This window comes from Oenanthe melanoleuca, chromosome 2, assembly GCF_029582105.1.
Source record: "Oenanthe melanoleuca isolate GR-GAL-2019-014 chromosome 2, OMel1.0, whole genome shotgun sequence".
Lineage (NCBI taxonomy): Eukaryota > Metazoa > Chordata > Aves > Passeriformes > Muscicapidae > Oenanthe > Oenanthe melanoleuca.
The window spans coordinates 87,909,708-87,922,203 of record NC_079335.1 but is presented as its reverse complement, the minus strand read 5'-3'; the positions used below and the strand labels follow the sequence as shown (position 1 = coordinate 87,922,203).

General features: G+C 37.5%; 1 protein-coding gene across 3 annotated transcripts in view; it reads right to left on the bottom strand.

Annotated features, from left to right (window-relative positions):
* Positions 1-733: 733 nt before the first annotated feature.
* The window catches only part of RNF182 (ring finger protein 182), a 29,158-nt gene continuing 17,395 nt past the window's right edge, over positions 734-12,496 (bottom strand). Inside the window, exons 2-3 of one of the 3 annotated variants that reach the window (XM_056484422.1) lie at positions 9,274-9,354; positions 734-3,925 (exon numbers count right to left, since the gene is read on the bottom strand). In XM_056484422.1, coding sequence (XP_056340397.1) covers positions 3,849-3,925; positions 9,274-9,354 — 158 coding nt within the window. In that variant the 3' untranslated portion in view covers positions 734-3,848. Of the gene's footprint in view, positions 3,926-9,273; positions 9,613-12,496 lie in introns of those variants that run through there. The other 2 variants (XR_008839811.1, XM_056484421.1) reach the window with 2 other exon arrangements.

Below are 12,496 nucleotides of genomic sequence, written 5' to 3'. Positions count from 1 at the left end.
ATCCCACTGAAAGAGAATTGCCTTGGTGTGCAGGCAGTATTTTACAACCCCAGGAGCCATTATTTTCCAAGGAGAGAAAAACAGTCAGAGAAAAGGAAAGAAAAGCAGGCAGAGAAGTATTCAAGTCTTGATTTTAGCCCCATTTACATCGATTTCAGCACAGTTATTCCACTGCAGAGGACACAAGAGTTTTCAGTTCAAAGTCCAAAGGATGGTAGAGAATAAAAATAAGGAAAGAGTAATATCTGAAGTTCTTCTATTCTCAGTCACACAGCAAAAATTCTTCTCCACAAATAATTGAGATTTATCTCCCAGCAATTCTCAATGGCCATACTGTAAGTCATATAGGTGTTTTATGACCCCAAAGCTGCAATAGCATGCTCTGGCTGAGTGGCAGCATAGCTGTAATATGCTTTTGCACACTTGCATCTTTGAGTGGATTTGTATTGCAACCCAGCCTGAAATAAAAGCATAAATCTAATGGGCTGGCAGCCTGTAGAGAAGTATAACAACAGGTGCATTAATTTGTGCTGTGATGTCTAACTGATACCACTGTAATTTTGCTACAGTGATTTTGCTACAGTGCTACAGTGTAATTAGGCTCTGTTTTAAAACAGAGTACAAAATACCTGGTGCTGGAGTTAAGATAATCAGCTGAAAATCAAAAGACAACAGGCAGCAGAAAATGTTGTGCAGAAGTAATTCATACATATCACACATTTGCAAAACCTATATACTCTGTTAGTCAGCCCTTTATTAGAGACACTATATTCAGACAAATTGAACAAATCCTAAAACATATAAACCCCTAACACTACAAACACATCTTTCCAAAAGTTATGAAGTTCTATAAAACCACATAGGTTTCTGTTTTTCTTTCTTTTGACATGATTGTTGCTGGATACTTAAAATTTATGAGTTCATAGATGAGTCAAACCTTTACTGGAGATGATTCCTCTTCTAACTACATGTGCTTTACCACAAACATTAAAAACAATTACTTAGGAATAGTATTTTCTAGGAATTCTGAAAATATTTTAGGTATAATTATTGTCATTACAGAAAAGTCTGAAACATTTCCTTTAATCATTCAACACATAGCTCCATAACTCCATACACTTGAAAACTATAATTTCGCTGTAAGTTTTCTTCTTACATATGTGTCTATATGTACATACACACACATATATATGCACTATTATAAAATGAGTGTCAAGAAAAGCAGGACCTTTACATTTCCACATTTTCTGAGTTTGCAATAAAACTTCAGACACCACATGTGCCATCTACAGCTTAACTTCAAATCCTCTTTACAGGCTCTGCTTTTCCCACTGTCATTTTTTCATTCTTACCAAAGTCTGTTTGCTCTAAGAGTATATTGTTAGCCCATACATTCAATTTTCATGCAACAAACCCTTCTCCCTTTTACACTGCCCTGAAATGACTAAATCTTGTGCCAGACCCAAAAACCAGGCTTGCACTGCTCAACTCCACCCTGCTGTGCACAAGAAAACCAGTTTGCAGCTGTGGTGTTGCTAGACCTAGTTATACACGTGAACATTAAATATTACTTATTTTTGTGTTCTTCCAGTAGCTCAAAAAGCAGTCTAAACCATGCAACATACAAGCAAGCCTTACAGGGCCTGGTTCTATTTATGGAATGGTAAAGTATCAGTAATTCCTCTGAGCTCCACTAATGGAGACATGCTAATTGCCACATCTAGATTGCCATCAACTCACAGTGGTGACAGGGGGAGTTCAGACTATTAAACATTTTGAAGGACTATGCCTTAAACAAAAACCTTCCCAAAGTCACAGTATCTCCTTACAATGCTCGTTCTGTGAACTCAGAACAAAAACAAACATACAAACAAACAAACAAAACTAAAAAAAAAAAACAAAAAAACAAAAAAACAAAACAAAACAAAACAAAACAAAACAAACAAACAAACAAAACCCCAGTTAATAATTTCAGATTTTTTTTTCTCGAATTGCATTAGTGATTGAAGATCTGTTTCCTAATGGTTGGGAATAAAAGTGTCTTGAGAGCTAAAGCCACATAAGCCAAATTCTCCAGCACAGCCACCACAGGGTACATGTGCATGAGGTTGGTCATCCATTAGGAAGGACTGGTGGCTTGGAAATGTCACTAGTGGTGGTGGGAGGGAGGGTAAGCATAACAGAACATAGCCAGAGAAATCTGCAGAGCTCTGAACCCTCAAAGGGAAGCCTAAGGTGTGTACACTGAAATAAGTGCACCTGGAGAACAGCAAACACGTGGCTGGGTCCCCAGAAGTACTCATTAGCAGGAAAATTTCACAGTGAGCTGCAACTGTGTGACAAGAAAGAAATGGGCTTCTCTTTGGGGAAAGTGTTCTGGAGACAAGTTTTCAACATTCAAAAAATATGTTGGCCTCCCACAAGCATTTTTGCCTAACAAGAACTAAAAAAATTGGTAGTTTGTTTTATTCTTCTTATAATATTAACTAATAGAGTGATTTAATTTACTATAAATGATGATGCATTATAAATAACAGCTATTTCAGAGCATGAGATGCTTTGGGTGAAGAGATGCAGTACTTGCATCTGGAAGGTATCTGCTACAGTGATTTCTTCTTGGGTGAATCCTGCAGCTTGAACTGACTTGATCAAGCCTATACAAAGCAAAGTCCTACTCATTTGAGCAGTGGCAGCAGCAGCAGTGGCAGGCACCCAGTTTGGTGATTTTGCTTTATCCCTTTCTAAAATTCAGCCCTTCAAAATCAAAATGTAATTTTTATTTTCAATTCTTAGCTCGAAAAAAGCTCAGGGTGAGGGGGTCAAATTCAGTTGGAAAAAAAGGGACCATGTAACTAGGGCCACTGCTTCCATTTAGTGGGATGGACAATAAGAATAAATAAGAATACAAAGAATACAAAACAAAGATAAATCAACTATGCTACACATCTGGTAATACACCTTATTTTACTGTATTTGTTATCAAGATGACATGCAGTCTAGAACTTCATGGCAAACACACTGGCAAAAGCCATAAATCATGAGAATAACAAGGCTCGAAGGAACAAGGCTTACAAAGACAACCCCAAGGGTGACTTTCTTGGATACCAGTAAATAAATCCCTAAAGGCAAGGAGCTAAAGTACAGCAACCCTAGCAACCACACTAGCACCCGGATCGAGGTCTGGAAGAGCAAAGATGTGCAGTTCCACACTGTCCAGTTGTGGGACACAGTTGCAACAGAGTCAAAACTCGTAGGCCTGTAAAATTCCACCACGGGGGTTGAGTTCAGAGTCTGGGGACTTTCTCTTTGTACTTCCATGATGGTTATAACCAGGCAATTGGAAGAGGTGTGAGAGGGGCTAACCAGAGACGCCAGCCTTTTGGGAGTCAGCAGCAGTTCTGTTGGGTTGTCTGGTAGGCACTTCTTTCCCTTTCCCCCACAAGCTAAATTCAGAAGGATGTTGTTGTCATCGGGAAGACTACTAACCTCATCGTCTGGCAGGCAGGTCTCAAACCTGCAGAAGGGGCACACTATGACTCCCTGAGGGGAGTCACCAAAGTCTATGATCTTGCACAGGCATTTGGCACACACCCGGTGGCAGCACTCCAGCACTTTGGGCTTTCTCTGCCGCAGGTTGTAGCGGTTGTAGCAGATCTTGCACTCCAGCTCATCTGAGCTCTGGGTCTCCACAGACTCCTCTGGGAGCTGAGTGGTCATTTCTTCAGATGGTTCTTAGACTTGTGGAAGAGAGAAGTCAAGGGATCAAGAGGTCACTCGGTCTTGTTTTAGAACATTTTCCTATCACCCATCTCAAACAGAAAAAGAGGAGATGACATCATTGAAAAGCATCAGTAGACATCATCCATTTTCAGCTTCTGCTGGGGGTTGTGCACGGCATGTCCTTTACTCTGAGCCAGGCATCCATCTGGAAAAGCCAAAGTGGAATTTTTGTTGAAAAAAAAGGCAAAAACAGGAAAGAAAAGGGGAAGGGTAAAAGAAAAGGGAAAGGGAGAGGGAAAACTTTAGCAAATGAAATACACAAGTTCTACTTTTTATAAGCTCAGTTTCCTTTGCTGTAACTACCTCTAAGCCTTTTTATGTGGTACACCAGGCCTATATAACAGTCATGTGATGAAACTTAGCATCGTGCTGCATGTATTTATTTTAGAGTTGAAGCTCTCAGTAGCTTAGCCCATGAAGTTCTCAGCAGAAGCTGCAATCTAATCACTGATCTATGACCATTTCCCGGTGACTTGTGAACCTGCTGTCCAGTTTCAAACAAATCAGCAGAGTACTGAAGACAACTGAGTTGCTAAAAAGAAATTAACACTGGTTCTTTGGTATAGGAGAGATATTTATAATAAGTACCATTTATCCTGGGTGTCAGCACACCCCAACCTCTGCTCTGAATGGGCAGCATGCTGCCTGTAGCTCAGCCAGAGAGGAGGGCAACCCAGGGGGAAGCTGGTGATACTCTGGGGAAATAAAAAAATTTGGAGGAGTGCAATGGGTATGAAAGAGGTCCAGGGTTATTGCAAAGAGTTATGTGGGTACTTAGGTAAAATCTGGATTAGGCTTTGTTAGTTTTTCTGTTTGTGGAGCAGCACATTTCATTTTCTCCGCCCAGATGCTGGACCTACCACTATAAAAATAAGTGTTCTTTAGCTTGCAGCAAATGTCTCCTTCAGTATGTGGCTGCTGAGATGAAGGCTAATGTGTCTTCCAAGGGCATTCACCAGATGCTCTGGTTTTTGAGGGTGTCAAGGCTGTGGCAGCTGTTTCACACCTCAGCTAAGGAGAGGTCTGTGGCACACTTGCCCTGCTGCACTGTCACTCTGTGCAGTAGTTTTGCCACCAGACACGTCTGCTTCACTTAAACAAATGTCTTGTTATACTTTGTAACATGACTTCAGGAAACTGTACATGTACTATAAACAAAGCATTAACCAGGAGTATGTGCTCTGGGGATCAATATTCGCCAGCATTTACAAAACCAGCTCTTATCTGCCAGAAGATAAAAAACTTCTTCCAGATTCAGGCACGTGCTTGCTCTTAGAAATGAGGGCAGAACTGCATTTTGCAGGTTTTCAAATTCATGCCTTCACTGCTGGAGTAGCAAGGAATTGGCCACAGTCAAACGATGGGCAAAGTCAGCACTTCTGTCCAGCTGCCTCTCGCATTATCAATAAGTATCAGGCACACTGATTATGAAAAAGTGGCCTATTTCAAGAAACTTATTTCTTGACTATTTGTTTTAGTAAATATGTGATTTCCTTCCCTTTCCATTTGGAAGTTATTTCTCACTCCTAGCATTCAGATTTTTGTTCTTTTTTTTTTTTTTGAGGACAAGGCAGAAGCAACTCTTTTAAGTAATGTGCTCCTTCTGTCAATACATTTCACCTGCCATCCATCAGTGAAGTCTCTTTCAGGGGCTTCTTGTTGTTACTGTGCTTTAAGTTTTTTCCATTCCTGCCTATCCAGCAGAAGATGGAGAAATATGAGAGAGGTGGATATATAATTTCTACAAGCAACAAGCAACATAGTTTGTAAAACTCCCCTCCAGAATTTTAAAACAAAGATGCGAACATCAGACAATGCAGTAATGAAAAAAACATGACAACACAGTGAAAAAACCCACACATATTTCTCTAAGAATTGTCACAGACGTGGCTCCCTTCCCATTCAATTGCTTCATAACTCCTTTTCTGTCTCTTCCAATTTATGTCTTTAGTGCTCTAAAGGTTTTCATCTCTGTCTTACTGTTGTTTTTATTATTTGAACTGTGGATATATTTGTGGCATGTTGCATCAGGCAAAGCAAACTTAAGAGACCATCCACTATTTTCAAAGTGTACAAGCAATACATCTTCCAAGACACAAAAAGGACATCTTTTACAGAACTTACAATTTATTCTTTATCCTTCTTTACACTGTGTGCTTCCTTATTAATTTCTACTCTTTCATTCCAAATACCATCTTCTAGGTGCCTTTTAGGGTGATATAAATGTCATGAGATGCTAACTTTTCAAAGGATGAACAAACCACAAAATGGACCCAAAAAAAGCAAAATGCCAGCCTACAGGAAGGCAAAGAACTGCTGTAAAATTAAGAAGCCAAACAAAAAAGTGATGGTTTTGGACTTTCACATTTTGGCCATCATTCACCTTCTGTACCTGAGGTGAATTAGGATTACTAACAAGATTCTGTTAGTAATCTGCTGGCAAATGTTGTCCTACAACATAAAACTAGATTCCTGATTAATCAAAAATCTTCTAAAATATATGCCTGCTTCTCATGGAAAATCATGACCTTTCTCTGGAAACTTCCAACTCAGAAAAGCTTGATATTTTAGTGTTTATCCTTCTAATTAATATTTCCAGGCTTTTTACAAAATCCAACCCACTTTCCAACCAATTCTATTCAGACATGGATTACCTCTCCCTGAACCAGTTTTCAAACTGAGTGTGTTTTTCTGATTTTACCACCTTTGAATGCCAAAATTTGACATTAATACAAGGAATACTGAGTCTCTGGGACTAGCAATGTCCCAGTTGCTAAACTGGGATTATTAGCTCAATTTCCAGAGCACAGTGATCCTCCTATTGTAGTTTGTGTAATGAGCAATTCTACAATTTTTTTCCAAACTCTTTTTAAAATATAATGTACTGTACAAGAAAGAGAGACTGTCGTCGTCTTTCTCACTTCACAATCTCTAAAAAAATGTCCATCTGTAATAAAACATTATTGATTGTTTTTTCTTTGGCTAACTTTAGATGTTGGATTTCTCCTTACGTGTTTTAGTGTGAATACTGCTTATTACTATTTGTTATTTATACATCTTCTCCTTTGATAATTAAAATTTAATCACTAGCTCCTATTAATGCCTTTTATGCATTTTTTACCCTCTCAGCTCTATGGTGGTTTTAGATGTTTCCTCTCTCTTTTTCACTTTCCTGATTTGTTATGGAAATTTTTCCTTCTCAATATCTACTTTCCTGCTCTTTTTCTTCTCTTCTGGGAACAGCCACCTTTTTGGGTTTAATTAATGGTGCTCTGCTATTATATACATCACATACACTATAAAGTTCTCTGATCAGGGTCTTATTAAAAATATATGGAAACTGAGGCTTTTAGAGAAATCTGGCTTCAAATTATTCACCTTTCTTGACAAAATTAAGAACTTCTTGAGAAATATGGCCAGCTACTCCTTCAAGCAAATTCTGCTCTATATCAAAGATTTTCTAACTGGTCATGCTTCCCAGATGAGTATTTACTGGAATCAGGCAGGATAATGAATTATAGAAAGGAAGAGGTTAACTACTGTCCCTCTGAATCCTGCTCCCTCATCAAAAATGTCACAATTCACATACTTCTACTTGTTGAGTGTTAAAAGCAATATTATGTGGGAGAAAAAAAGAGATCTTGTCTATATATTCATGTTTTATTTTCCTCTTTGAGACACTTGTTCAAATCATGTCACAAGAAGGCATGTCCCTATTATGTGCTCCATTAATATTTGGACTATTTTAAATACTGAGCTGCAACCTGCATGTTCTTTCTGACCTTGAAATCCAGGGGTAGTCATGATGAATCTAACCTCTTTCCCAAGTACGAAATTTGTAGTGACTGGAAGATCAAAGTGAAATCCCACGTCTAATTTTAAAGCACTGTATTTTTATTATTTCTGGTATTTGTCATGATTTTAAACTGTTACTGATGTTCAGTTTTTCACCTGAACCTTGACTTGTCTCACCTGCTTGTTTGATACCAAGAGACACAAATTATAACTAGGGAAATTTCAACTACAGATTAGAAAAATTAAAAAAAGTACACAAGTATTCAAACACTGAACACGTGTCAAGACAAATGTAAATGAAATCTGCAACCTTACAGATATCCTTGACTGGATCCAACTCTGGTCAGGCCACTCTACCTTGGAACTGAGCCCTGCTTTGAGCAAAGAGAACTGGGTTTTCCTGGAGATTCTTTCTAAAACAAAATTATTCTGTGATTCAATGTTTTGGTATCTTGAACTCATTCTATGTGATCTGTTTGAAAAGCTTTATCTCTTACTGAATAAAGAATCAGGCTGACAATTGTTTATGTAGATAAACAGCTCTCCTAGATAATAATTCTTTCATTTAACATATGAATTAATTTTTACAGAATCTAGAGTCCTCCTGCTATCCTGCCTTCCACAGAATCTATCTGATGGGATCAACACAATGCAGTTGCAGAACATTTAATTCCTGTGAGTATTATGTAGCACACAGCAGTTTTCTGAACAAAATATAAACTACTAGACACATCCAATGATGACAGTATCCACTGCAATTTATTCAAGAACAAGCACATCTGTTATCCTATGACAAGCATTGCCTTTTGTAAGAGTCCTGACTAAGCACTGTAGGAGTGAATCCATCATTTCTGTTGCTGCTTGAGCTCTGAATCCCTCTCTTTCCACCCCAGTGCCACCCATCCTGTACCTTATGAACTTCTTGACTTGAAACTTTTATTAAAAAGGTACACAAAAGCTGAAGACAGAGGGGCATCTTCTGGATGGTAGAAGACACAAGCAGTGCTCCATGTGCCTGCTGGAGGGCAGGATCAGGGGGGATAACCTCCCTTGGTGGCTAGAGGAGGTGACCCACAGGACCAGACTGAATCAATAAAAGCAAGCTCTTATGTATGACCCCACACATGGCCAGCCAGAGTGCAGTGGGTGATCAGCCCAAACAGAACACTGGCCATTGACTAGTTTTGTACTAATCACTGCTCTGGAGCTGCAGACTTTCTTCTCAGGCATGGAAAGAAAGGTGAATGGGCTTTGCAACAGGTTATGGCCCTTCTTTGCACTCATCTATCAAACACTGTGTAGATAAAGTGTCCTTTTGAGAGGCCTGAAGCAATTACTTGCAGATGAAACTCTCAATATTGGAGCTCAGTCATGCTGACAGGGCAAAGTAGATGGGAAACTTGTGCCTCTCTTCCCTAATGGAGGATCATCTTTGCCCAGTTCATCAAACTAATGTTTTATCATTCATCTCTCACACTTTTTTTTTTTTTTTTTTTTTTTTCTGTGAAGGGAATTTGCCAATATTTCATATATAACCTAAAATGAATATATGAGCTCAGCAACTTCCATAAGATATCATCTATGGACCTACTCAACATGTGATATTTTCAAAGGTTTGAAAAGTTTCCCTTAAATACAAGCTGAGTATAGTTAGGAAAGAAGAGAAGGAAAAAAATAGATAAATACTGAGGAACTTACTTTCCACGAAAAAGAACTTCTTGCAAAGGTTCACTTGCAGAGAATACAAGAATTTCCTTTTCTTCTCCACATGGGCAAAAACTGGTAGAAAGGAGGGAAACAAAATTAGTAGAGCAGGAATACAGCTGGGAGACTTTTCAGTCTATTTTCTCTGAAATAGAGGAAGGAGTCCAACTTCTCTAGTTTGGATAGAAATAGCCATATGTTGAGATTTCTGTTTAGAGAAATATATTGGGTAAATCTCATTTACTAAAATTATTTCTGTAACATAATCCAGTTATCTTTACAGATCTGTTGTTGATTTTAAGCCTCTTTCAATATTATGTGCTAAACATTCTGAAGTGCTATGTCTTCTAGCAACTACATATTCACAAATGTTAGCAATTCACTAAAAAAACCCAACCTAAAGGCAGAGCATCGGAAGAGATAAACTGTGCTCTGCAAGAAGAATTATAAAAACATATTGAAATACTTCCCTTCACAAATGTCACAGAAGCTCTTTGATCATTTCTACTTTTCCAAACAGTGCAGTCTCTTCTCCAGCACAGACCAGAAAGCAACCATCTCCTGTGGGCCACTGCATTCATGTTGGAGGAGCTTTGCTGCATTCTGACTCAGCAGGAAATGACCATCGCACTAGATTTTTCCAGCTTGTCCTAAGCACAATGCAAAAAACCCCACCCCAAACTGCTTTACTAATCTGACATTTGAATAGACAACGTTCAAAGTGCCTGCAGCTATCACATGTTCAATCTGTTTCATGCCACATTTCTGCTAACAGTGGGTGGGTTTTAACAATGGGCATTTCCCTGTCAACTCCAATCAATGCGAGACTTTGCACAGGAGTTACAGAATGTGATGTACTGATCCATGCTTGGCTTATGGTCAGCTGTGCAAACTGCTATGAAAAATGCCTCCATTCTTTTCACAAAAACTTGGTTTTCAATGGCATAGGTAATGAGGTTATTCCTCCAATAACTAACTAGCATGAAAGAGAAACCCCACAACAAACACAGCAAAAACTTGTGTATTATTGACTGCTGAGACTAATACAAAAGAGAAGCATTCCTATCAGAAGTTACTGTTACAATTTTTAGAGTCTTTCCTTGATCTCTCTCAATCCTCTACAATAATGTCACAAAAATGCAAAACACAGAAAATTATTGTTTTTCATATTTGAAGTGGAATTCATGGGTCTCTAATTATTTAGTATGAGGTGTCATGTAATATTAATGTGCCATCTCATACTAAAAAACCCCCAAACAGTCTTTTTTTAAATTATTATTCTTCCTCCCCATCCTGTTAAGTAAGCAGGGAGACTTTAATGTAACAGGGTTCACTTAATTCAGTGCTCAACACAAGCTCTTAGGGTACCTTTTATATCCTTTGCCTGTACATATTCAATATCATCAGACTCCACTTCCTATTAATAATATAACTTGCAATACTTTTTTGTTATTCCAATAACTCACATTATGTGTCAAGTAGTAGTGGAAAATGGTATGAATACACAGTAAATCCCTTACTGAAGCCCTACTTTTCTCAATTACTTACTTTCTAGCTACAGGCTTCTACAGTATTGATATGAATCCACCAATAGTGGTACAGAAAAAAGTGTTTTATTATTTAGACTTGCAGGCAAAACCAAAACCTCTTCCAATATTTCTTAAGAAGAAATTTTCCCTCATATAGAATTCATGAGCTATTTATATAGCAATATGCCAAGTGACTACTCAATGTGACATAAGGTTGTGGGTTGCTTTGTAGCTGTTTAAGAATAAAATTAATAAAGGACAAAGGATTGGAGCTTTTATTAGCAGTCTTGATTTAAACTGGCTTAATTAGATTAAATTGATAAGTAAAAAGAGAGAGCTTGAAATTTGTATCTAAAATGGTAACATTTAATTTTGGAAATATGCTAGTTAAACAGAATTAATTCCTTTAAAATTATTTTTAATTCTTTCACAACCTGCTTACTTGGGCTGTTTAGGCATTTTCTCTTGCAGTTTTCTCACTGACAATGGCATTTCCTTTATGACTCTGAAACCAGTGAGTGACCTAGTCCAGTTAATATATATTTCACAGCAGGACTCATGACCTTACTTCTATTTCAGGGAAAGGTTAGACATTCTACTCTTTGGTAATAGGACTGGTTTTTGGTAGCTTTATCAAATAAGATAGAGTTCTGCTCCTCTGCTTTAGTGCTTGTGCCCTTTAGGAGCTCTTCTGAGAGCAGAATAGACTGTAGGACATTGGTCCTAGAATATGACTTGAAAAGATACAAAATTATAAATAAATAAAAAGCTTCCCAGTATTTCTTAATATAGGCATAAATATTTAATCATATGGCCTACAGATATGTCTAGCATTTATCTTTATATTAGACACTATTAAAAGCCAATATGATTTTGTATTAGGTTTCAGAACACATGCTGAAAGCACCATAGAATTTTACATCCTTGCTCTGCTTGCTACTGCATGCTTGAATGTAAGTAATTAAAATAAGTAAAGAAATACAAGAAAATAGCTTCTTCTTTTTACATAAAAATTACTTCTAATGGAAGATATTAAGTGACATACTCAAAATGTAAAATGCCCAAAATATAACAGAATTCTCTCTTTTTGGACATATTTTCTATGTAATATAATTTGGGAGAGACCAGGTGAGACAAAATGACAGAAAATTTATCTTGATTACATCATTCAGTGAGAAATTCCTCTCCACACAGGGGAATCATTTTAATGCATTACAATAAGTTCCAATTAAACTTCAAAATAAGATTTAATAGAAAAAAAACTGTGGCATTAACTTTGTCCTAATGAAGCTGAAAACAATCCCAGAACAGGGTAGAAAAGAAGCTGTATTTCTTGCTTTTTCTACTGGCATTAAGAAAAATCCACCTAATACAAGTATGTATAACTTTGTATATTCTGTTTCAGGCATTTTTGAGGGTATGGCTATATACAAAGATTTTACTATATTGCCTATTTTATGTCCATAGTGCAAATAGGAAATAAAAAGGGTGGACATTATACAGGGCAGCACTGATAGTGAATTTTATGTACTTTTTACATAAATCTGGTAACAAGATTTTCTGCTTTAACTACTGCTCAGAATTTACAGAAAGGAAATGGCAAAAAACAACTGCAGTTACTTCAGTCACAAGAATATTTGAATATTCAACATCAAAATACTCCAAACCCAATACAGATTTCCACTTAT